At 43.5% G+C, this 25,981-nt stretch overlaps 4 protein-coding genes across 4 annotated transcripts; all 4 read right to left on the reverse strand.

Annotated features, from left to right (window-relative positions):
* Positions 1–997: 997 nt before the first annotated feature.
* On the reverse strand, positions 998–2,667 carry LOC120896448 (retinaldehyde-binding protein 1-like). Its single transcript, XM_040300576.1, has 2 exons — positions 1,750–2,667; positions 998–1,691 (listed from the first exon to the last, which is right to left on the reverse strand). The coding sequence occupies exons 1-2, from the start codon at positions 2,530–2,532 to the stop codon at positions 1,431–1,433; spliced, it is 1,044 nt and encodes a 347-aa protein (XP_040156510.1). The 5' UTR covers positions 2,533–2,667; the 3' UTR covers positions 998–1,430.
* Positions 2,668–2,935: 268 nt separating this feature from the next.
* Positions 2,936–4,919, reverse strand: LOC120896449 (clavesin-2-like). The gene is made up of 2 exons (XM_040300577.1): positions 3,730–4,919; positions 2,936–3,631 (listed from the first exon to the last, which is right to left on the reverse strand). Exons 1-2 carry the CDS (start codon positions 4,459–4,461, stop codon positions 3,371–3,373), a joined length of 993 nt encoding a protein of 330 aa, XP_040156511.1. The 5' UTR covers positions 4,462–4,919; the 3' UTR covers positions 2,936–3,370.
* Positions 4,920–6,089: 1,170 nt separating this feature from the next.
* LOC120897824 (retinaldehyde-binding protein 1-like) lies at positions 6,090–7,758 on the reverse strand. The gene is made up of 2 exons (XM_040302950.1): positions 6,983–7,758; positions 6,090–6,900 (listed from the first exon to the last, which is right to left on the reverse strand). Exons 1-2 carry the CDS (start codon positions 7,721–7,723, stop codon positions 6,667–6,669), a joined length of 975 nt encoding a protein of 324 aa, XP_040158884.1. The 5' UTR covers positions 7,724–7,758; the 3' UTR covers positions 6,090–6,666.
* A 4,354-nt stretch (positions 7,759–12,112) lies between these two features.
* On the reverse strand, positions 12,113–23,153 carry LOC120896799 (zinc finger protein with KRAB and SCAN domains 1-like). Its single transcript, XM_040301248.1, is given in 4 exon segments — positions 12,113–14,095; positions 14,163–14,980; positions 14,983–15,389; positions 22,310–23,153. Coding segments are annotated over 4 exon segments (2,079 nt in total). The 5' UTR covers positions 22,332–23,153; the 3' UTR covers positions 12,113–13,263.
* Between the last annotated feature and the right edge of the window lie 2,828 nt (positions 23,154–25,981).

Raw genomic sequence — 25,981 nt, forward strand, 5'->3', positions numbered from 1 at the left:
AATGATTAATACTCTTTACTGGCATTCTTCTGGAGCTCTTTCTGGCATGATGTTAATTTTGAATGTTGAAATTACGCAGTGGCGGATTTAGGGTATCGGGGGCCTTTGGCTGTAAGATGATTTGAGGCCCCCTGTAGATGGTGAGCGGGGTTAGGAGATTCAACAGTCTACTGTAATTGCTGCCGGGGGGTGGGGGATCATGGAGTGACGGCCATTAGGCCCCAACGATCATCGGCCATAGACCCTACCAATGTTTGTCAACTGAGGGAGGGTGCAAATGATTCGTGATTCTCAGTGTCCCAACGTCCATCCTTCAGGGGCCCTAGTACCTTTTACTTTTGTCAACGTTCGCGGGCCGCATTGCTTCACAAATAACATTGTTGAGGGCCATTTTTACGTTAGCTATAGAATGAGTGAATGTTCAAATCTAAATTTGATTAGAAAATACTTACTGAATATATCAAATGTCAACAGCTTTATTTTATCAAGTCCTAATTTTCGTCGTTCAAATATTTTTTTTTGATGAATTAGGAAACAAAATTAACTATTTTAACAATTTAACTATTTTAACCTCTACCAAGTCGTCCCGGGCCGCATTACAGGCTATTGAAGGACGCATGTGGGCCGTAGTTTTGAGACCCCTGCTATAGACTATTGATCTACGGAGCCCCTAAATCGACGAGGCCCCTGGCGACCGCCTAGTTCGCCTACTGTTAGGTCCGCCGCTGAAATTACGTAGTTTACGGGTGAACCCAAAGAAAGTTTATATTATGTTTTCCATGTGATAGTTGATCAGCAAACTTTGCGACATAAAGAGCGAAAATTTATTAAAATGCTCGTAGATTTTGTTTGATGTAATGCTACCTAGATGCCTCGTAAAACTATAAAAAAAGAAAGTATACTGAATCAGGTTATCTTTTATAACCCTGCTGACATCTTAGAGTTGGAGGAAGATATTCGATTTTTATAACCAATTTTAGAAAGCAATTACAACATTAAAGCAGGATCAAATATTATTTAAACAACACTCTACCATACGACAGCTACAACATATTAATTGTTCCTAAACATGTATAAATCAGTTCAAATAGTAGATAATGTTAGTTTTCCACTGAAACCATAATAATACCCTATATCTTAGTGAAAGATAGTGAAAATTGTTTCCATATAAAGATAAATTTAAATTTGCAAAATATCGTGATTTATTAGGTTTGCGAAGTTATTGAAAATAGCAAAAAGAACTAGTAGAGACATTTGTACCAGCAAGCATTGTGTATTTTGATTGAATCAGGAAATATACTGTATTCTTTAACTCTACCATTTTTCGTTAGGTTAGTAGCCTCTAAAAATCATAAAAAATCACGTTAACACTTAATTCACCAATGATCAAGTATCATAATCATTCACCAAGTACACTTTATGATAGACATTTAATCCACATCAAGCTTTCTAAAGCTTCCCATCGCTCCACTATCGATTTCGTTCTCGGGCGCTTCGTGGTGTTTCCAGAGTGAAGTATAATTCGTCGTATCAATATCCATTTCATCCAACGCCAGCAGCACCTGCCGCCTGTCCTCTAAATGATCCTGGAACCGTTGATTGAACTCCTGCAAATCACAGACACCGCCCCACTCCTTGGGCAACAGTGTCGATTCGCATCGCTTTGCCATTTCCTCGACGCTGTTGTGACACTGAAATAAAATTCACGATTATTTTCAATCACTTGGCTGTACGTTTCATAACACTCACTGTGATGCGGTCCTTCAACTTTGGGCTAGCGAACGTCAGCAGCAAGTTTAGTAACGAAACAGCAAACTTGGGAAACTTGGCACCATGCACCTCACGGATCCGTATCGGGTACGAGCGGTTGATCGCATCCATAAACACCTTCATGTCCGAAACGCCCCAAATGCCGTAATGCTTTAACACTGAGCCAGTATAATCGATTAGCACCCGAAAGCCACCGATCTGCAGCTCTTCACACTCGAGCAGCGTCTCGATGAGCAGCACCGTAAAGCGACCTTCCTGCAGTGAGGTAAACTTGTCCACATTGAAACGGGCAAACCGGAAGAGGATCACCGTCCTGCCCTCGGCATCTTGGCCGAGCTTCGTAAACACACCGTCCTGAAGCATTTCTCGCATTGCGGGGTCATTGCAATCAAGATTCTTAAACCACTGCGGAAAGGTCTCACGCATCGCAAGGTATCGCTCCAGCGCCTCACACGCCATCGGTACGGAGTACTTTCGGAAGCGCAAAAAGCGCAACAGAAACGACGCATCCGTACGGCACTTGCGAATGTACGGATGTTTGGCAATCCACTCCCGCATCTGCGTTAACGATTGCTCCCGAATTTCGTCGTCCTCGCGGAGCTCATCCTTTGCCATCTTGCGGTACAGGTCGGACAGAGTAAACTCATACTGATCGTAAGTTTGCGGGCACTTCTCAACGGAGTAGAGCTTTTCCATCGTAACAAAACAGGCTGCTTTACTATATCGTAGCTCGATCGATACTGAAACGAAGCTCAGCATCATCTACCGTGATTGTTGCGATCTCTTGGGAACCAGTTGTTCACGCGATAATTACACTCAATGCTTACTACCGATCAACGCACGTGTTAGTAACGCACGTAAGCGAGCAGTAGCTAGTGCTCTGTACTGTACTTGCTTCATGCAAATGAGTGCATGTAGTAGTGAGTGTATTAATAGTGACAGATCAAGGAAAACAATAATGGATGAGAGTTTTTAGTGAGTTCATTCTATTAGTAACTAATTTAGTGTTTATTGACACTGATCGCAAGGCGACTGTGGCTCTGTGAGTAACCTGTGGTAACTATCCTGCTGTGGGTAAAAATCCTAATAAGTCATATATAATTGGTCCTAATCAATAGGCTAAGGCAGACAGCATAGAAGTACTCATAAGTTCCAAAGACCATGATCTGGGAAGAAGTATAGTTTATTCCCTTGGTTCTACGATATCGCTCGTTCTACAGAATGTTCGATGCATGTCTGTATTTCTCCGCTATTCGCACAAAATAGTAAAATGTCCTCTCCATCTCAATGTTCGCTACAATTAACTAATTGATTGTGTCGCTAGTAGGACCAGAGCCATCCGCATGAAGGTATTTCGTCTTGGCCGCATTGATCATCAATGCAGTTCTTGCTATTGTTCATTTTTGTCAACTGTAATTCTTACACATATACCGCTATCATTTTCTACAGTCCCCTTTATCTTCACCAACTGTTAGAAAAGATTTGCATACTTCAATTTCAAACAAATGTTTTAGTACAAAAATACGAATGGATTTATTATAACTCTATCCCGTTTCTTGTGATCTTACAACCTACAATCTTTACCCTTGTATTCGGACAACTAATCTACATTCAGCTTTCGGAAGCTACCGGCCACACCGCCCTCGACCTCATTTTCCACCAAGTTTGTTTGGCTCCACAGCGAAGAGTAGTGTGCTACATCGATATCCATATCATCCAGCGCCAGTATCACGTTCCGACGATCCTCGAGATGTTTCAAAAATTTGCGCCCCATCTCCTCCGTATCCAGCTCACCACCGTAATAGTGTGGTAGTAGCGAAGGTTCGAATTTTCCCTTCATCTCCAGCACCGTATTGTGACACTGTAAAGGTAGAAAGAAACCCAAGGCAAGCAACCACAGCAAGTTAAAACCGGCCCTCTTACACACCCGCCAAACGCACCACCAACACATTCACTTACAACTATTCGTTCCTTCAGCTTGGGACTGGCGAACGTTAGCAGCAGGTTCAGTATCGAAACAGCAAACTTGGGAAACTTGGCACCATTAATCTCGCGGAACCGTATAGGGTAGGAGCGGTTGATCGCATCCATGAAGATCTTCATGTCGGAGACGCCCCACATACCGTAGTGCTTCATGACGGTGTCGGTAAAGTCAAGCATCACCCGGAAGCCACCGATCTGTAGCTCTTCCCACTCGAGCAGTGCCTCAATCAGCAGCGCCACCAGCCGGCCCTGCTCCAGCGGTCCAAACTTGTCCACGTTCAGCTGCTTCACGCGGAACAGGATCACCATGCGGCCCTCCGAATCTTGTCCCAGCTTCGTAAACACACCGTCCTCGAACAGCTCTCGCATTGCCGGATCGTTGCAGTCCAGCTTCTTGAACCACGTAGGAAACGTTTCGCGCATCGCAAGGTATCGCTCCAGCGCCTCACACGCCATCGGTACGGAGTACTTTCGGAAGCGCAAAAAGCGCAACAGAAACGACGCATCCGTTCGGCACTTGCGAATGTACGGATGTTTGGCAATCCACTCCCGCATCTGCGTCAACGATTGCTCCCGAATTTCGTCGTCCTCGCGGAGCTCATCCTTTGCCATCTTGCGGTACAGGTCGGGCAGGGTAAACTCATACTGATCGTACGATGGTGGACGTTTTTCGACGGAATAGTTGTTGGAGCTCGCCGGGGGAGACATCTTTAACTGCCGAACTTTATCGCGATGTAGCTGCGTTGCTGTCCAACTGGACACTGACCGTGGTGTTCTTTCCAACACAGTGCGTTACAGCATCTCTCGCTAAACGTAGCTTTCAATGCCATTTAACTGTCCTGTTCTATCGCATACGGCATAAAAAAAACTCATCTTGCACCGTGCGAGAGAGCGAAAGAGCACGAACACCGAAACACCACCACCTTCGTACGGCTCGACACACGTTATTAGATTACGATGATCATGACGATACAGGCGGGTAGAACGCTAGAACCTCACACAACCATGGACTTTGAGGGCTGGGAGACTGATCAATGCTATTGCATGAGTAAGGCATCCCCCGGCCGATCTGCCCCGGGGGTACAGGGACGGCGGCGCTATCGGGTTGTCTAGGCCAAGCCGACGCGACACTGACATTGTGGTTGCGGGTGCGATGGTTGCACACTACACACGCTCACTCAAGGGGAAGCGTTTAATCGATCGAGCGCAAGATAATCGTCGGCTGCAATGGGATCGTGTGCGTCCGGCGTGCGTACCAACGTGCATTCCCACACGCTATCGACCGATGTAACCTGCTGTAACGTTCGGATGACCCGAACTAATTGCTCTCGGTGGATTTAGAATATTATATCTGGATTAAAGCGCGCTGTACTGGAGAGAACGAAGGAGAGAGAGAGTGTATACGAGCGGGTTATTTTGTGTGATGTTTGGAGTAGGAACAGCAACACAACAATTGCCGCAGGAAAAGGTAAGGAAATTATGTTCATTATTCGGTTTATTTCGTTAGATGATAGGTTAAGATAAATGAGAGTAGAAAAAACACACGCACACTTGAGTTGCCGCATGTGTGCTCAGGTGTCGGCGCGATCAGCATCACTCTCGTTGTAAGATGTAGGCAGTTAGAGCAGTGTTTCTCAAAGTGATCGTCGGTGAGTGGATAGACGCAACCCGTCTACCAGAGGTATTTTGACTCTTCTCTACCTTTCTCTTACTAACCTTTAAAAAGCTTGGATCAAACATCACACATTTCAATGATGTTTTTTTATGTTTTTATCTACATCATTTTACGCATCGAGTTTCTCATGAACCGATGCATTCATTTTATATTGTAATAACAAACATTATTGTTATTTTTATTTTAAAGTGTTTTAACACAATTTTAGGGATTATCCATAAATTTCAAACGTTAATATGCGATGATGGTAGGTTTATCGAGGAATATTCTTTGCTGAAACTGTGCTTTTAAAGTAGATTTTAAAGCTGTTGAACATGTAAAAAATATTAATCCTATCACAAAAATGCACAATTATTTCAACGATACTTAGAAATATTGCGTGTGGAAAAATTGCATGCAAATAATGGTTTATATTTTTTTAATGTATTTTTGCATAAGATCGCTAAGCAGAATAGCACTTTCGTAAGAAAGCATTGATGGTGATGATACTTCGATAAAAAAATATAATTCCTCCGTCACGTAATTTATGAACGGACATGGTTTGATAACTGCAATTTATGAAGAACTAATGAAATAAACAAAATGAAAAATAACAACAATTTAGTAATGATGATAGCAAAGGTATTTAAAGAAAATTAAATAAAGTGCAATTACTCCCTAATTTAAGCTCATGAATGATGATGAAATCATGTTCAATTGGTTTAAAAATTGAACATTGTTTTATTGAACATTATTTGGTGCACTATTCATTTGATAGTATATTACATATTCAGTTTCGTGTCTCAAAGGCGGTGTAAATCACACAAAATACACACACAGTGATTGGGATGTTCCATACTGTATTATAATTACTTAGTAAAAGCGTCTATTATACCTTATCGCTTTCGTTATTCCTACTTCCAAACGGCAGCAAGATGCCTCAGGTTAATCAACTATCCCACGATGACCTAACCAAGTTATCTATCCCATCCAACAGGTAATCAATGGGTACATGCACACGTACCCAACATGCGTCCGATACGATCAAATACATGTAGCATTGTGAGTTTGTGTGTGTGATGATTCTTGATACTTCATCACCTTTGAATAATTAATTCATCAGTAGTACCGGCATAGTACCGCGTGTACTAACACACGACACCTTATGTAATCCAATTATCTTTCAATCTCATCAGCTCAGTTCTCTGTTGTGTATGAGTAGAGTATTTACGTAGCTTTGAAGCATCGAATCCGTTAGATTAATCAATCTCCATCCCAAACTCCACATCCCCTTCATCCGACTGACGCCAAAGATGAGCGTACGGTTCCACCTCGATTTCCATCCGATCTAGCAGCAGCAGCGTGTCCCGTTTGTCCGCCAACCGACGCTTTAAGCTGTCCGTGATCTCTTTCGGGCACGTCTTGCCACCGTACTCCACCGGCAGCAGGTCCTGGTCGACGTACTTCAGCACCTCATCCATGCTGGCGTGGAACTGAAATGACACGAATTTAGTCAACTTAATCATTAACTTCAATTCCCCCAAACCCATGTTTGTGTCCATCCGGTCTACTCACGAATATACGCTTGCGCAGCTCTTCGGCGGCAAAGCTCAGCACCAGATTGCCCAGCGCCTGGCCGATGCGGGGCAGCCGCACAATGTGCACCTCTTTCACCCGCACCGGCAGCGCATGCACGAGACAGTCCATGAAGTTCCGGATATCGGACAGCTTGAAGCAGACAAAGTGTCCCATGGTGGCACCGTCGCAGTCGATGATCGCCACACCGCCCGCAATCTGCAGCTCCACATCGTCGAAGAACGCCTCGAACAGCATGTGCTGCAGCCGGCCGAGATGGTAGCAGTTGAAGCGGGCCACATCGTAGCAGCGAACTTTCACCAGCGCCACCATGCGACCGGACCGGTCCAGGCCGAGCGGCAGGCAGCCGCGCACGTTCTCCACCAGCTCGCGCATGTACCGATCGGATGGGTCGAGATTTTCGTACCAAATGCGAAACAGCTGGCGCATCGTGAGATAGCGCACGAGCGTGGTTTGCGCGGCCTGCACATCGTACGCACGGGCACGCAAAAATCGCAGCAGAAACAGCGCGTCCGTGCGACATCTGCGTATGTGAGGATGGGTGGCGATCCATTCGCGCAGCAGGCGCAGTGACTCCACGCGTCGTACGTCCGTTTCGCCCAGCTCCTGGAGGGCGATCGTACGGTGCAACTCCGGCGGACTGATGTCGTTTGCCTCGTACCGGGAAGGACACTTGTCCACGGACAGTGCCGTGGCGGTGACGCCCGAACCAGAAGCCATCGTCTATCGGTGGTGGCCAGTGCGAAACTGAACCAGCTGGCAGTGCCCAACGGTGCATTGGCGCATTGGCGCTACTAGCACGCTGCACGCTTCGCTGCAAACGCGCTTTCACTTTCTAATGCATTGCGATGACGATTGCACCAATGCAGCAGCGAGTAAGTGCAAATGCAGAGGCCGTGGTTGGGTGGGTTTTTGCTTAGCTTGAGCCCCCTCTATTTTTGCGCTAAGGTGAGGCGCCAACACGATGCTTTTGAGTGTGCGTGTGTGTGTATGCGCACGTGAGTTTGTACTTGAACTCGCCTTGTGTACGATGCGCTTTGGAACCGGTTCACGCAGCAAACGAGCAACATCGGTGACATAGACCCTGAAGTCTAACAACCATCATTCTCTCGAGTCCATCCAACAGTTTATCAAATGCGATTAAATGATACTCGTCTTCTAGCTATGCGGTGAACTCGGGCGACTATTTTATAGCTGTGTTTGAGGAAGAGGTTTTTCTGCGTTGTGCGTCCCACCATTTCGCTCTTTAAGTTGAAGGTCATTCTTGGAACGAATAATTGCGTTTGGATTTGTTTGAAGATAAACTAGCTTCGGGGGGAATTTGTTTTTTTTTTCGTGGTTGTTTTATAGCTTCAGGTTTAGCTTTTGGATGTGTGGAATCGCAAGAAGCACATCAAACCATTGCCAAAAGCGTTGCCTCGACATTGGCAAGTAAGGGTTTAGTGCCAGTTGTTGAAACAAAATGATGTAAGACTGTACATAATACTGAGGAACAGTTGGATTAACGGAACAACACGCTTAATCACCGTTTCGCGTTTTAATTTGTATGTACTTTAAATTGGATTTTGTACACTACATGATGTGCAAATATTACCATCTTTTGTGCTAACTGGGTTGTTATCATAATTTATCTTTATGCTATGACGTATCTGTGATTAAAGCTATTCAAAGTTAGAACTTAAGATTTCGTCTATTTGTGCATAACGGTTTGCCAAACTGTTGCTAGTGTGCTATTTTTTCTCAAATTAATTGATATGTCTTAATTGTTTGTTTCATAAGATAAAACAAATGGAGGAAACGTCGAAATAATATGAATAATCTAACAAAAAAGATATAATGCGCTTTTTATCGCTCTCTGTCTATAGGTTATTAAAGGTTATACAAGAAGATCTTCAATAATGCTGATCCTGATCCTAAACCTTATTCCCTCATCGGTCTAAAACCAAATATAGACAAAAGCTAAAAAATGCAAATTTCTCTAAATGTTCAAATAGGAAAATGAATTTATAAAAGGATAAATAAATAAAAAAATAAATAATAAATAAATAAATAAATAAATAAATAAATAAATAAATAAATAAATAAATAAATAAATAAATAAATAAATAAATAAATAAATAAATAAATAAATAAATAAATAAATAAATAAATAAATAAATAAATAAATAAATAAATAAATAAATAAATAAATAAATAAATAAATAAATAAATAAATAAATAAATAAATAAATAAATAAATAAATAAATAAATAAATAAATAAATAAATAAATAAATAAATAAATAAATAAATAAATAAATAAATAAATAAATAAATAAATAAATAAATAAATAAATAAATAAATAAATTAATTAATTAATTAATTAAAAAAAATTAATAAATAAATAATTAAATACATACATACAAACATAAATAAATAAATAAATAAATAAATAAATTAATTAATTAATTAATTAATTAATTAATATAAATGACATATATTTCGGACATTTTGTTTAAAAATGTTTGATGTACGATTTACAATGATCCAACGAAAGGTAAATGAATTTAAATATAATTTCTAACGAATCCTTACCACCCCTTACATTGTCATTCCTGAATGATTAACGAAAATTACCGTTACTTCTTCTATTTGGGGAAAACGTCCTGCGCGGGCGGTATCATGGATAGTCAGTCCTTGCTACAGGGGGGCGGTCCATTCGGGGCTTGTACCTATGACGGGACAGTCCCTATGACAGGATTAAGTCGTTCGAGTTGACGACTCTACCACGGGACCCAACGAATCGTGTTGAATGGATAAAATGCAATATTAAATGCAATATAGCAAAGGCCTTCGGCAGTACGGCCCCTAGCACGATTGGAGTCCATTCAACGCAAATTTAGCCGCTTTGCTCTGCGGTCCTGGGGACTCCGAGAGGAATACTACTGTCGCTGTGCGTTACTGGGTTTAAAGACGCTCAAACAAAGTAACTGCAACGCACAGCGTCTGTTTGTTGCTGGGATACTCGACCACCGGATCGACTCGCCGACACTACTTTCTGGGCTCAACCTCTACGTTCCGCCAAGAACGCTCCGTGTTAGACCGTTACTTTTAGTGATGGGTAACCGGAATCGCACCCACGGCTCGGAATCGCTTCCGAGCATTGCTACTCCGGCTCCGATTCCGAAAAATTCAAATCGTCGATTCCGCCCGGAGCCGTCGGAGCCGTCCGGAGCCGTCTGGAGCCGCTAGTCAGCAGCTGGAGCCGTCGGAGCCGTCCGGAGCCGCTAGTCAGCAGCTGGAGCCGTCGGAGCCGTCGAAGCCGTCCGGAGCCGTCGGAGCCGTTGGAGCCGTTGGAGCTGTCGGAGCCGTCCGGAGCCGTCGGAGCCGTTGGAGCCGTCGGACCCGTCGGAGCCGTTGGAGCCGGTCGGAGCCGTCGTAGCAGTTGGAGCCGACGGAGCCGGTTGGAGCCGTCCGGAGCCGACGGAGCCGACGGAGCCGTCCGGAGCCGGTCGGAACCGTCGTAGTCGTTGGAGCCGACGGAGCCGTCGTAGTCGTTGGAGCCAACGGAACCGGTTGGAGACGTTGGGGTCGTCGGTGCCGTCGAAGCCGAAGGAGCCAGTTCGAGCCGTCGGAGTCGTTATAATAGTTGGAAGTCTTCTGAAGCGCTTTAATTTCCCGATATCAGCGATGATTTCATTTTAAAAAACAGCTTACGAGTAAAAAAATAGTCTTCTTCATTTATTGCTCTGAAGTTTTTTTGTATTTTTTTTAAACAATAAAGTCAAAAACAATTGTTTGCTCCGTATATATAGGGAAAAAATATGAATCAAACTATTATTGATCTTTATTTTCATAAAAGATGGACGGATGATTGATAGTTATATTCTTTGTCTTGAACATGTGCCATCATGTTATTCGGTAAAAAACAAGTGCGGCCTAAACCATACACGTTAGTCGATGTAAACAACCGTGCAAAACTGCCATAATTACACTCGTCTGCCTCGTTGTTTCGTTTTTTATCAAACCCACCTCCCGTCATAGTTCTATTGCTCCTTGACCTCCTAATTTGATTCATTTTTTTTCCTATATATATACGGAGCAAACAATTATTTTTGACTTTATTTTTGAAAAAAAACACACACAAAAAAACTTCATATCAATAAATGAAGAAGACTCTTTTTTTACTCGTAAGCTGTTTTTTACCATAAAATTATCACTATCACTATATCGAGAAATTAATGCGCTTCAGAATGCTTCCGACTATTACAACTACTCCGACGGCTCCGACGGCTCCGGACGGCTCCAACGGCTCCAACGGCTCCAACGGCTCCGACGGCTCCGCCGGCTCCGGACGGCTCCGACGGCTCCGGACGGCTCCGACGGCTCCGGACGGCTCCGGCTGCCGACTAGCGGCTCCGGACGGCTCCGACGGCTCCGGACGGCTCCGACGGCTCCAACGGCTCCGGCTGCCGACTAGCGGCTCTGGACGGCTCCGGACGGCTCCGGACGGCTCCAAACGGCTTCGAACGGCTCCAGACGGCTCCAAGGTCGGAGTTTTGCACCTACCTTCCGGAACCGCTTCCAATTTTGGCGGAGTCATTCGGAAGCGATTCCGGATTTTTGTTGAATTTACCCATCACTAGTTACTTTACGTGGGGGAGCGATGCACGTTTTTTTAGTTCCTCCGATCCCTTTCTTGTTATGTGTCGTGAATTCACTGCTGTCTCGTTAAGAACCTGACATGCACGCAAACTGCGTTTCTAAATTGTATTCGTTCTGTGTGTCGTTCATCGACTCGAAAAGATTGTACTAATTTAAAATACTAGAAATTAAGATTGATTCAAGGGGGGGCACATATGGTTTTTTTTAATTTTAAAGATAAATACAAATAAATAAAATAAACAAAATTCAAAATGTCAATATAACAATATTGACAAAAAATTTAGAGCAAAAAATTAATTACTTTAGTCAAAATGTACAATGTGGATAAAGTACAGCAAAAGAAGTTCTGATACATTGTTGATAAAGATGAGATGATTGATTGTCTAATTATCTGAAATAAAATACACATTTTGCTATAAGAAGGGATAAAAAGAAAGAAAGCACCATAGAACCTCGATATCCTTTTTTTACAAATTGTACATCTTTTATTCACTTATTGCGTAAATGTCTTATAAACCTTATCAGCCTAACAGTCCTATCACTTCGTAAAAAGTTTTCGTTAAAAATTATCAAGTGTTTACTTATCTTGGACCATCCCTGCCAGTAAATCTAACTTTCTTAAGCTATAAACCTTACGCCTAATATTGCAACATTTCCCAGCACTTATTTGCCACTCGAAGGCAAACTACTTCCATAAGATACATTAGCTTACTTACTAGCACCACCTTTTCAGCTTTCTTAAAAATCAAACAATATGTAAACATGTAAACTAAGGATTATGATTTAAATAAATCGAAACTGAACGTTAAACTATTCACTTTAGAAAATAAATAAAAAATAAAACTACTGTTGAAGCAAATGAAATTAAGATAAAATAGAATTGTAATCTTATCTTCAGTATGGCGGTAGCAGTACTGCAAGCTCACTCGACTCGAGCGGCAGCAGCCCGCACCAGCGCAGATACGCAAAATTAAATCCAAATCAGACTAGAACATTCTCGTCCTGTTCATAAAATGTCGTCAAACATCTATGCACTAAAAGGTTACAACACACTCTCACACACACAGACACACACACACACGCACTTACAATATACTATACAAACGGCACTTATGCTAATCGACAGCCAGGAATATTACTTAGAGGTCGTTTCGTTCTGACGGACACGGGCGATCCGAAATGCATAACGATCGTTCGCTCAGCCCTCTCTCCGCCCTATAAACTATTGCTTTGGATTGTAGCTGTGTTTTTGAAATAGTATGCAGCGTGTGCAAACTGAAATTCTTATGCTCTAGTGCAAAAGGAACCTTAAGCGAAAGTCTTAACGATGAAAGGGTGGCTTGCAATGAAGCGCATAACTAAGCATAACAATAGTATACCAGTGGCTTAAGCTAATCATAAAATGGCGCGGATGTAAAAAAGGGTTACGATCGTGCGTGTCTAAAACATCTAAATAAATAATTCTTCTCTAGCTCCGCGCGGCTATCTCTCGATCGTAAACCGACGGAAAATTGCTGGCGAGATTGCGGTGAGAAGAACAAAACAGGAAATACTTAGTTTCACAGGAGATCAACACAAAGCAACGGAGTACGATCACTGGGACGACCACCGTTACGTTACGCAATCACGGCATAGCTTTCTGCGTGATATTCGGTGCTGTTACTGCTACTGCTGCTGCTATTGCTGGAAGTGGGTCGCGATCCATCCAGTGCATATCCACCTGGTGAACCTGCGATGCGTATGACGCTGATACGATTGCTCTGGGGAGTGGGTTCACGCGAGACGCTCCCATTCAGGGGTGTCGTACCATTGGCTGCCGCCAACATACGAGCAGTTCGCTTACAATTGTCTTCAACTACTTCCCGGATTTTGGCACGTAACACATCTTTAAACGGAACATTCGCGGGGTAGTTGTACCGATTATCAGACGCTTGTTGCCCGGACTGTAGCCCATTAGTTCCGCTACTCTCCGCTAATCCGTTACAGCGCTCTTCACTGCCTGCCGGAGCGCTCCTTTCTGAACTTCTGGTGGGTTTAGCGCGCCGTACACTGCTGCGCCCACTGCCAGTTGTTGGTTTGCGTACTTTCACCGGTTTGTCATTCTTCAAGCAGGATGAATCCTCGTGCTTGCAGAGGTACGATTTCAGTGCGAACGATTTACCGCACCGTCCGCACTGGTACGGTTTGGTGTTGGAGTGCGTTTGGACATGCGCCCGAAGGTTCGATTTGTCCGCGAACGCTTTGCTGCAGACGCTGCACTTGAACGGTTTCTCGCCTGTATGCGTACGGATGTGACCCTGCAGCAGCCAGGGACGGGAGAAGCGCTTATCGCAGGTCGGACACTTGCTGCCCTGGTCGTGGGTACGCACGTGCATCGAGTAGGCCGGCATGGAGACGTACACCTTGGAGCAGTACGGACATCGACGGGCTTTCTGATCTTCCAGGGAGCTGTAGAAGAGAGAGAGAGAAAAGTTAGCCATGGAACATCTTCACCAAGAGACTCAGTCCAACCTACCGATGCGTCTGTCGATGCCTGGCCAGATTGGAGGACGTCGAGTAGCGCTTGTTACACTCCGGACACACATGGACGTCCTCCGGGCGTGATGTCGTCGTCTCCTCGCCACTCTTCATCGCCTGATCGTCTGCTCCCGAATGCTCCGAATCGTTGCTGGTGTCCTGTGATCCTTCCGGCTCACTGCTGCCCGGGCGTACCGATTCCGCCAACTCTTCAACCTGCATCAACACCGCATCCTGTGATGTTGCTTCACTGTGCGTGCCGCCTTCACTACTGCCACTGCTGCTTCTGCACGACACCGTACGAATTTTGCGCGATTTCTTCCGGTCAAACACTTTGTGCGAATAGCCCTGCACCGCATCCTGCGATTCCTCCGACGACGAGGAGCCGCATAATGCGACCTGCTGGCCGTTGCCGAAGCAACTGACTGCCGATTCCGGGCCGAGCTCAGGACACTCTATTATAGTGTAGAGCTGCATCTCCTTATCTCTCTCCTTCGGGCATTCCTTATCATCGCCGACATCAACCGTACCGAGCGGGATATCTTCCACACGTCTTATCGTCGTCGGTGCGTAATAGATCAGTCCCGACGAGCGTTCGTTATCGGCTACGCTCAGTATCAGCGGTGATGACACATGTGTTGCTATTTGCTGCTGCTCTACCTGAACCGGTCGTACAATGTAGACGGGCTCTTTTACTTGATGTTGCGGCTGCTGCTGCTGCTGCTGCTGCTGAATGATCGGCCCAGCAGGGCTTACCGGACCGTGGATTATTTCCCACTTTTTGGTCCATTTCTTTTTGGCCGGCACCGCCATCAGTGCATCTTCGGCTGCAGATAGCGTGTGCAAATCCAGTGCCAGTGGTTCGCTCGCTGAAAAAGATGCTGCTTCGTGACGTAGCCTTTATCTTGTATCTCCTCCAGAATGATCGTTTGGCCCGGTTCGGTACGGCGCAAAGTGTGATAAGAGGTGGGTACGGGAGAAAAATCAACCATTGTTGTCATTTTGCTCGATGAGTCACAGTGGCGTAGTGGTGAGCTGTATTTTATGGGACTGTACAGTTTGGCCGTGGCATGGACCAGGTAGTCCGTTTCGTAGGGCGAGTGTGGACTGGCGGTGTTTAGCTTCCCTGCCGCCAGCGATACGTCGGCCAGCTGGGTGAGATTGTACAGCTCTTCGGGTACGTTGTTTGGCCGTTGTTCCTGCACCATCGTGAGTGGGTCTTGAGCTGTAAAATGAAGAAACAAAAAACTCTAATGAGTACATCGGAGTCCAATAATTGTATTTTTAAGACAAATTTAAACCCTTGCTTTCTTAGTCCAATAATTGTCTTTTTATGTCAAAATTAAACATGGGAATCAATCCACGCCTGACCTGGAAGGAACCAATGTGAATATTCATTACGGCTCTCTATTTTGGATTCTATTACTATTTTATTTTAGATTAGTTAGTACAAACGTTCAATTTTTCAGCTTGTTTGAGTTAAACTAAATCAGGACGAAAGAAGGATAACACAAAGTAGGAAGTAAGCGAGAGAAATTATTTAAGAACATACAAAGGAATACGCTATGGGATGTACAAAATGAATACTAGTGAATATTTTTATACATTAGAAAGTACAAAGAAATTGAGAATAATGTTACATTTTCTAACCCAAGATTCCAATAGTTTTACATTTCTTTACAAACCATCAAAATATAACAATTTACTTGTAATATTAATTGAATTTAAATGTATTGAAGAGGTATTGCGTTAACAGGAAAGTGATTGATTAAGATTTGTTAAAAAACACACAAATTAACAAATATAGTAAACTTTTTTCACTTCCATTCTCTTGCGTACAAAGATGTATAGCAATTAAACTGATTTTTTGGTTAAATGCTCAAATAACTACACAATATTTCTTGAACAATTAAAGGCAATAAATAAAGTAAAGATTATAGAAATATATTTATAAATCCTTTCACAACGTAAAGCTTATTTTTTGTTAAATATGTTAAACATTTCCATATCTTTCATATCTAGGCACTGGTCAAAGCAAGATTTTCTATCTTGTTTTTAGTTTCGGACAGCCGAAGTAAATTGTGATCTATTGTGTAAAAATATGTTTTTAGGCAGTGAAAATAACTAGAAAATAACGATGTTAGAAGATGCATGTGACAAATGCGTTGATGGCTGTATGGGAAAGACCGTCAATTCGCGTAGCAGTTCTTGGATTATATTCATCTACGAGTACAAGAGAAAAACAGCACCCAAACCATGTTGCATTTAAGACCGTCGTTCTCTTGGCCTTGGAGTACACCAATATACAAAATCAAGTATCCAAACAAGTAAAAAACTGAAAAGGTACAGTCTGTGTGTAAATTTGAAGGTTATAAAAGGAATTTTGAGTTTGTCTGGAGTATGAGCTCAAAACTGTCTGAAATATGAATCAAAATATCGTTGCAGTTTTATGATATTTTGCTAAATTGAATTCGTTAGAAAATATTAAATGCCAAAAACGTCTTAAGTGCCCGCAATTCGAAGCAGTACGGTATATCTAGCATAGTTCCAATTAAAAGTAAAATGTTACAACCAAAACGAATACATTGTTTCAAAAATAAAAAAATCATTTTGCCCTGTTTCTCCAAATTCTTCAGCTGTTCAATACCGGAAACGTATATGGGGAACTAAATTGAACAGTTTTTTTGTTTCAGTTTTTCTCATCTTATTAAGTCTAACTTGTTTTTTTTTTGGTTGTCTAGAAAAATAAAGTTATGAACTGCAATTTATGACACTACGAGTGGTACGCTTCCGAACACAGCAGAAACAACAACAGCGTGATCGTAACCGTGTCTAGTGGTTTCCGATTTTCCGGTGTACAGCTCTGATTTACGATATTACGAGGAGGAGGGATGTTTAAAATTAGCCTTTTGCCTGTGTACGGCGTATCCCACCACCGTTCCTTTATTGTTTCCTCATTGAAGCATTTTTTGTTAATGATTTTTTTCAAACCTCTACGAAACAACCACCGTTCAGGGGGAAAAAATCTGAAACCACTTAAAAGAACATTTACAAGCCATTTGGTCGTTGCTGAGCCCCCGCGATCTGAATTCGAATCATCTTGAAATTGTTGGATGTTTTACGCTGTTTCATTCTCTCTCTCTTCTGAAAGAAGTAGTTGTGCCAAATGTCTCCACTTTTATTAATCCCATCAAACTTCCTTATTTAAATGGCTCATCATCTCAACAATCATCACACCGGTGCATGTACTACATTAGCGTTCAAAATCTTTGTAACGAACAAGCTGAACACCCGCACAAGTCATGTTCTCGGGCTTTAGACGCGTTTGTTTGTTTTGAAACGCAGACCATTGATCTCCAACTAACAACAACCGTGTAGAACACACGGTCCCAAGTGACCTGCGCACTTGGACCATACCATTCACTCACACTTAGCGCGAAAGAAAACCCATTTCCATTGCACGCTTTGTGCGCCATCGAAGAAGGAAAAACATCAATTTCAAGTTTTGTTTTCATTCTACTTTTCGCTTGATCGCACACACACACTCAAACCTCTCACGTGCAGACCCAATTTTATGGAAAAACCCATTTTCATCAATCAATCTCGTTTCTCCCGTGTTTTTCTTTCTAACTTTAAGCAGCAAAGTGTTTGACCTCACGAACTACACCACCAATCAGCCGCTTTTAGGGCTGGCAGAACGCATCGACCACATCGTGTTCTGCGTATCGTAACTGTCAAAGGTGATTTAAAAAGTGCAGTGCCGCCCCTCGACAGGCATTTAAATAATTTTGATTTATCACATCATCCATAACGATCGTTCTCGCACCGACCGGCTTGCGCATAAACACGGCGGAAGGTTGCCCAAACACACCAACACACACACAGAGACCGTCGGGCAAGAAATCGAAGCAGCAGAACCGTTAATATCCTTCTTCCTGCCATCCAGATCAATAAATGAGTGCAAGATGATCGGGGTCGAGGTCTGGTTAGTGTGGATTCACGGGGCGACCAATTTATTTGTGATCGTAGACGATTATAGCTTAATTAACCTGCAACACCGCCTCCTTTAAATGCTGGGTGGAGGAGAAGGTTTTGCTAGGTGTGAAACCGTGCACCGTTTCCAGCCGATTCCCTTCTCAAACGGGCTGCATCGGCGAGGGACCGAGCCGCTTGACCGCTTGACCGATCAAGGTGACAGGTAGTCGAGGGAGGGAAACCAGCTGACCGGGAAGGTTTGGAAGGGCACGGGAAAAGGAAACCTGCCACTGACGACGCTCTTGGAACGGGTCCAAAACGGTTTGTAAACAGTTCGGCGTCGTTCGTCGATCCGACGTTCCCCTTTCTCTCCAGCCGAGGAATCAGGGTATAAAGCGTTCTTTATCCTTATGTATCGTTCAATGGCTCCCCCAGTCGGCAGTATCGTATTTACTCCCTTCCGTAGAAAGCGTAGAAACGTTCCGTGTGAAGGTTCAACAAACAGGTAACGCTGGTGATGCGCGTCTCCACCACAAAAAAGGCAGGAAGCGTTTGCACGCGTCCGAATCCACTCCGAGCCGCGTCCGCGAGGTAAAAATACTAAGCCCTCCACGCGAATGACGCATTTGCCGAACCGGCCTCTCCCTATCACTCTCGGTCCCTTTTTCGCCCGCACTCCTCCCATCACTTCCCCTCAGGAAAGCGCAAATCTGAAGTAAACATCAACGTGCGAATGGAAAACCGGTGCTGCCAAAAAACCGCGAACGTATGCCGGCTGCGTCCACACACCCGAGGCCCACGTGAAGCAGCAGGTTGTTTCACCTTTTTAGCTGGCCGGTCGCGAGCTAGCGTCTCACGCCAAAGATCCCCTTTCCTCTCTCTTTCTCTCATTCTCTCAGTGCCAATGTGCCAAGTGCTGACGGGCCCGCGCATTAGATCATCCACTTGTTGAAGTTTATTTTCTCCCACCATGCACACTTCCTTGTTCCTGCGATCGTAAAGAGCAGGTTGATCATTTTTTAAACTTTCTATGCGATTAAGTAGCCGAAAAATGGGAGGTTGGTTGTTATTTTTCTTCTTTTGCTCCCAAACGGTCGATCAGTTTACGGTCGAGTTTTTCGCGTTCGATGATGATTGATCGCAGTGAAATTAAATACAGATCGTTGTATTTCGTTTAGTTTTTGGAAGCTTTCCCTCCCCCTCGCTCCTGAGTGATTCGAGAGTAGTTTGATCGATGGCGATGAAATTGCTAATCGTAACGATCGATCAGCTGTTTCCGAATCGGAATGGAACGGAAAAGCAAGGGCAAAAGTAATCGGTACGCCCCGGGTTGGATAAATTTTGATCAATGCGTCATTTTGTTTCACGCTGACTGTGCACGAGCAGCTGTAAGTTGATATGACGCTTTGAATGTCGTGCTTTTTTTGTTGTTTGGTGGGGTGCGAACCGCAATAAATAGATATTTATATTTAAAAATTGAAGGAGAGCGAAACCCTTTTTGCCACCGACCGTTGACGCCAATTCGTTGCGTTGGACGCAACACAATTAAAGTGGATGGTTTTTGGTGATGGTTACGACTGGCTCGTAATTTTTGAGAATATTTCGTTAGTGGTATGTTAAAAAATAAATAAATCGACAAGGGATAACACAGCAAAAAAAAAGTTATTCAAGGGAGATTGATAAAGGATTATGAAGGTATCTAAAGGATTGTTACCACAGGCTAAGCTTTGTTTTATATTACTACCACATTTGACTCATAGATGGCGCTTATGAGAAACAAACCTTTCGTCAGTTAATACCATGTCCTCCTAGTTTCTTTCTTTTCGTTTCGTATTACCAGAATATGAACCTTTTTTCAGTAAAATTTGGTTTTCTTTTTTGTTTTTCCATCTCACAAACATATTGACACTCAAACAAACTGCAATTAGTATTAATCTTTCGCGACAGAGCACGAGAAAATATTTTCACAATTTAGAAGATTTTTTAAGATTTTGAAAAGCTAGGCTTAAAAGCCAGTTAAAATTATATTAAGAATCCTTTCATATAAGCTTCTAACTTCATGATTCTACCATTTTTACAACATTTGTAAAAATTTAAATCTGTCAATTATACAAAGGATTTTTTTCGTTTCCAACATATATCCGTTTAAGGCAGTGTAAAGTGTAAAGTGTAAAGTAATTGTTATCGGTAAAGGAAGGGCCTGTCCGACAACGGTTATTGCAACAAATAAGAAGTATTCGAGTTATGGATGATAGTTGACATTATTTTGTTTTCTTTATAAACTTTGAGATCAATGCAAAAATGCTTTATTCCATACTTGAACTCAAAATACAATTCAATACGGTCCAGCTAGATTGCGCTACGCCATTGCACTGCAGCTGTGCACTTTATCCTCTTCAACTTAAACCATGATCAGCTGGAACTATTGTCCAACTTGAACTTAGTAGACGATCGCTCGACGTACCCCCTAGAAAAGACGTACCCCCTAGTGGTGTCGTTGATCCACTTTCGGAAGTGGCCGATGAGTGCATTCCAGCCCATCGAACATACTGTGGAGGATTTTTTTTCTCTCTCAAAACCAACACCAGCGCCAACTAACCAAGCTGTCGGAAGATGGGCCGAACGTAGACATCGAAGCGTAGCGGTAGTGGTCATACAGTGGATTAAGTGCTTACGTCCATATCGCATCCGGGCTGGAAGAGATGCCGTACGGACAGTACGGCCGGGTCGGTAGTGAACCGCAATTTACTATTTTTAGTACAACCAGGCCCGTCTTCTGACACGGCCGTCAATACACGTTCGATATTATTTCAAGCGAGCGGCACACCAACCAACCACCGGGTGCACGGAGAAATCATCTTCACCGGGCAACCCCTCCCTCCCTGAAAAGCAATCACCTTGGACCATAAATTTTCAACCCCTTCGGGCAAACACCTTGATTGTGCTTGATCGGATTGTAGTACGCATAGTGGGTAACGCAACTTGCTGTCCTGCGAGTGCGTTAAAATTCGCATTTGAAAAGGGCATCCGTCCGTGAGATAGAGCAGGCAGCCAGATGATACGACGCATTTCGAAACGGAGGATTTTATAACAAGTTAATGTTTTATGTAGTGTGTCTGTGGTTAACATGGGTGTAGCGGAGCTCATACAATAAGAATGTCAATGAAACTAGGTTAAATTTATCCTATTAGAGTCTGTTTACGCTACAAATCCTGTTACCTAACGAAAGGTAAATTAATCGTTTACTTTCTTTTAATCGTTTGCAGAAAGACAAAAGGCTTTGGGACAAATACCATTCTCTAAACACAATTTAAAAAAAACATACTGATAGTTTTTTTTAATTAAAAAAATATATAAAATCGATCATGAAACGATCTTGGAAAAAAGATCTAAAACAACATAAAGAGAGTTCAATTCAATCATAAACCTCGCAGTCAAACGAAAAAAACGAATAAAATGTATTTTGAAATGAAACCTGAATTTAAAAAATGTATGGTTAAATTGTCTTTGTATGGGACTTATTATTGAACTTTATTATATTTATTACATATCTACGCATTGAGCTTTATTAAAACATTAGTAATGTTGAAAATGTCAAATGCTTTATGTTTCAATTTTCTCCCTGATAAGGTTGAATGAAAGTTAATGAAACCCAAAGAAAGATATATGAAATGCGAATGTTAGTTTTATTATGCCAATATACATTTGACGAGCTGTGCAAATAATGTAAATTTCGAGAAACACTTTGAAAATCCAGGTGAGATATTATTTAAAACTAATAACCTCACAACCGAAGGAATTTGTATAAAAACTATCTTAAACACTGCCTACTTAAAATTTTAAGAGACCAAAATACACTCGTACATTGACACCGACACCAATTGGAAACCACCGCAATGCGATCGCCCTCACAGCACGCGAAAATGCGTAACTCAATAGCCCATTAAGTCACCTGGCCGTTCGACACAGGGCAAATGAGCAAATGCATGCAGCAGTGCCGACAGTTCCTGCCCACCCATCCACCCACCGTCGGGGGTATGCTTGTCAGATGTCAACTAATTTGTTGAAATGAAAAGTATTCTCCTCCGCACTAACTCCGCATCCACCCTTGGTCACAGGTATGCATAACCGCCGCGGTCGAACGCCGCCGAGCTGCCTGCCCACACTTACCGCTTTTTCCGACTACCACCATCCAAACCGCCGTCGCCGTTGCAGGAACACACGTAACGTATTTGTACACCGGTACCACGGAAAACCAAACATAAAAAAAAACACTCGGACGTTCGTTAGAAAGAAACACCGGTACAGGTCCGTTCACCCGTGCCAAGACGGGGTCTCCAAATTTTACACCGTGTTGTTACACCTTTTTCTTTACCCTGTTTTTCCTGCTTTACACTTGGTGTTCACTAAAGTACGTACGAAAAATCACACACACACAACGACATACAGCACTGCAGGGAAAGGGCACCGAATGGTTGAGGTGTTTGCCTATTGAAAACGATCGTTTGACTTTTGCGCGAAATAACTCGGGTAGTGTGAGTTTATGAAACGGTCATCCTCTATTTATCTCTGTCAGCTTAACGAAGGTGGATCATATGACCGGGAGAGAATTTGTAAGCAAACCGTTCATCGAAGGAGGTTTCAGCGGGTTTGATTGATCGGCTGATGCGTTCTAGTGTCCACAGGGAAATAGTTTATCACGCGCTGAGCACAAACTTTTCACCAATAATTTTTGCTTCTGATCGGCATAAAAGCTTTTAAATTTTTAACTTTTTTTATTCAAAAAAATCCCTTTTAAACTATTGAACAACTTCACTGGCTTTACAACATGTGCAAAATCCTTGCACTTGCACAACTCCAACACACACACACAATCGCGTCACGAATTTACCGAGCACCAGTGTTGCGCGTCCGCTTTCCAGTGTTCCAGCGTTTGCCAGGCGCTCACCGCCAGAACCAGACAGAGACTGAACGGTGGACCGTCTCCGGGAGTCGTCGATCGTCTTCTGACGCCCGGCACCGCACTATCGCCGTAGCTTCGTAGCCGTCGCAGCGAAGGATTGCGCAGGATCCTGCTTGGGGATGTAAATAACACGCGAACGCGACACGACACTGCGCACCAGTGAAAAATCTCGCTTTTCTCAGCGGGAAGATGATCGCGATCGTACCAGCGTGCGAGGAGAAAATCAGTTCGGGCTCGGAAAAGAAAAATAGGGGAGAGCGAGCGAGAGAACGTGCGCGCTAGCGTGCGGTGCGCTCGGTGCCATATGATCTCGCGTGAACCGCGCGCCACAACAGACACAAACTCAAACAGACACACACACGTAGTGTGCATTATGTACTGTACAACCCCTTTTGCTGGTGCATTCTCCTGCAGCTGCATATCGAATCGATCGGGAGCGGTGCCTGGCAGCGGGAAGATGCGCTCCGTGTGGCCCCGCGTGGCGTACGGCGAACGCGCGAAAGGAATAAGGAAACTGAAGCAAAATAAACAAATTCTAACACACGTAAACAGTGGCGGCGGGAAAAGCCGGCGGTCGGTTTCGCGAAAGGGCGAGGGTGTAATGCGGGGTTATTCGGTTATTCGATCGCTTTCTTGAGGATGTGGCCCTACTCGGCCCTCTCTCCTAGGGAGATGCGATTCGATGAATGAAAAGGGTTAAAGAAATGCATTTTATTTTGGCTAATTTTTAAACTCTTGTACAGCATTTTAAAATAATAAATGTATTTATGTAGTTTATAATGTCCATAAATTCAATTTAATTCAATCCATTTCTTCTTTATCGTACGGACGCCAATTTTTAAATTGATTATTAAAGTATAAACATTTTTACTGGCTTTACGAATGCAAAATGAAGAGGAAAGCGCCAAAGAGCACATCGTTTTAACACGTGCAACGAGCGCGACCACACGAGACAGTAGCATAAAGCGAAGAGCATAAACACACACGAAGCCGCAGCGCACACAAAAACGCAGAAAACTGCGGCGCGATCGCTTGCTCCTGCTGCGAGCGCGTGCGCCACATAGCGCGAATGGTCTCGTGCAGTGACTACATACATACTTATGCCGATATGCTCAAGTTAACCAAAAAAAAGAGAGTCAACAACAAAACGTGCAAAGAGCCACAGCATAGTTAGAATATGAGCAAGAAGGAGAAATGAAAAACAAGAGCAAAAAACCGCTTCCATTTGGCCTTTTTATTCTTTTTGTAAGCTGTGCTTGGTTGTTGCCAAAATGGACAGATGTGTCGTGCGATCTGTACAAGAATTATTTGCGAACTATTTTCTTTCTTTAAGTGACTGGTATAAATCTGATTAGCATACAAACGTTTAAAGAAGATGGTAGAATGTTTAATTATCTTATTATTAAACTATATATATATATATATATATATATATATATATATATTTTTTTGCCATATTGACATACTTCATGTCATACAGTCTCTTTTAATGGCAGCAAGACAAGTGGTGATCGTTAATTGTAGTGCCCATTATAAACACAACCAAATCCTCAAACTAGCAAACACTGGGATGATTCACCGGCCCAATTCTAAGGAGCGCGCTCATCCTTACCGTAATGAAATTGCGATCGCGTGACGGCTGGGAAAGAACGCCACATTTCGCAACGCTGAGCGTAGATTTCGCTGACCGATCGCAACTTTCCGCGAACAGCATCACGCCGGGGGCCATATGGCCAGCCGCGCACCGGGCACGATGACTGGGCGTCCACTTTCGCGGGAAAATCTCTTCCCAGCCCAAAAAAAAAAAAAAAGATGGCACCGACGAAACGTAAATGTTTGTGAGAGGAACCAAAATAAAACAAGAAAATAACAAAAAAATAAAGCAGTGTAGACCGGAAGAGAGTTGACGAAATGGGCATCTACAATTTTGTAATGGAGAAAACAAACACCTCCAGACAGAGCATGGCAACGAGCGAAACACCACTGACCACCGGGCCGCGATGATCTATGAAGGGAAGCGCGGCAAAGCCAACGACCAAACCGATCACACTCTATTCGCCGAAAATGTGCGAGCCGAAATCAAATAAACAAGCGACAGCTACCGCTACCGTGTTTTTTCGTTGTCGCTTTAGGTGGGAAATTTTCCGCGGTCAGCAACACGTTGCCACGCTAACGCGCTTGAACTTGATCGATCGTGTCAGAAGCGCGAGAGAGGAGGGGAAAAAATATTAAAAAAAATGGAAGGGAGGACCCCGAACACGCGCGGGAGACTTTTTAAAATCCTTCCTGTCACGCTGTCCCGCGGCAACCAAATCCATCACTCATAGAGCATAGTGGTACGCGGCAAATGTATGCGAAAATACACCCAGGAAATGTCATACGATCACCCACCGCGCGTGGTGGGTTTTTTTGCGGCTAAAATAAATTAGGTAAAAATTGAAAAACAACCAACTTGAAAAGCGCACACCGCGTGAGACAGACAGTTGCCAGCGTTACGCGTTTTGCGCCGGCCTTTTGTTGTCCCCAAGCCAGGCCGCTCAGCCTCACCATCCCATCCCATGGCAGTTGTATGGAAGGGGAGAAGTTTTGCTTCTCTTATAAATAAATCAAAACCCATTTGTGTGAGCGGATCTTTTTTTTTGTTCATTCGATCCACCCGTGTGGTGTGTGTGTGTGTGTGTGTGAGGATGAAGAAACGTTTGCGGTAGCCCTCCCGCGGTTACATCTTGCTGCCTTAAGATGATTAGAAGAGTCAACAAGTGCGTCGGCCCTGTGGGACGAGCGGATTCGGGCGTGGAATGGAACACGCCGGTGGTGAAGGAACGCAAACACACGTCAACATATCAATGCGTCAGAGGAGACGAAAACGGGCAAGCAGA

Source organism: Anopheles arabiensis, chromosome 2, assembly GCF_016920715.1.
Source record: "Anopheles arabiensis isolate DONGOLA chromosome 2, AaraD3, whole genome shotgun sequence".
NCBI lineage: Eukaryota > Metazoa > Arthropoda > Insecta > Diptera > Culicidae > Anopheles > Anopheles arabiensis.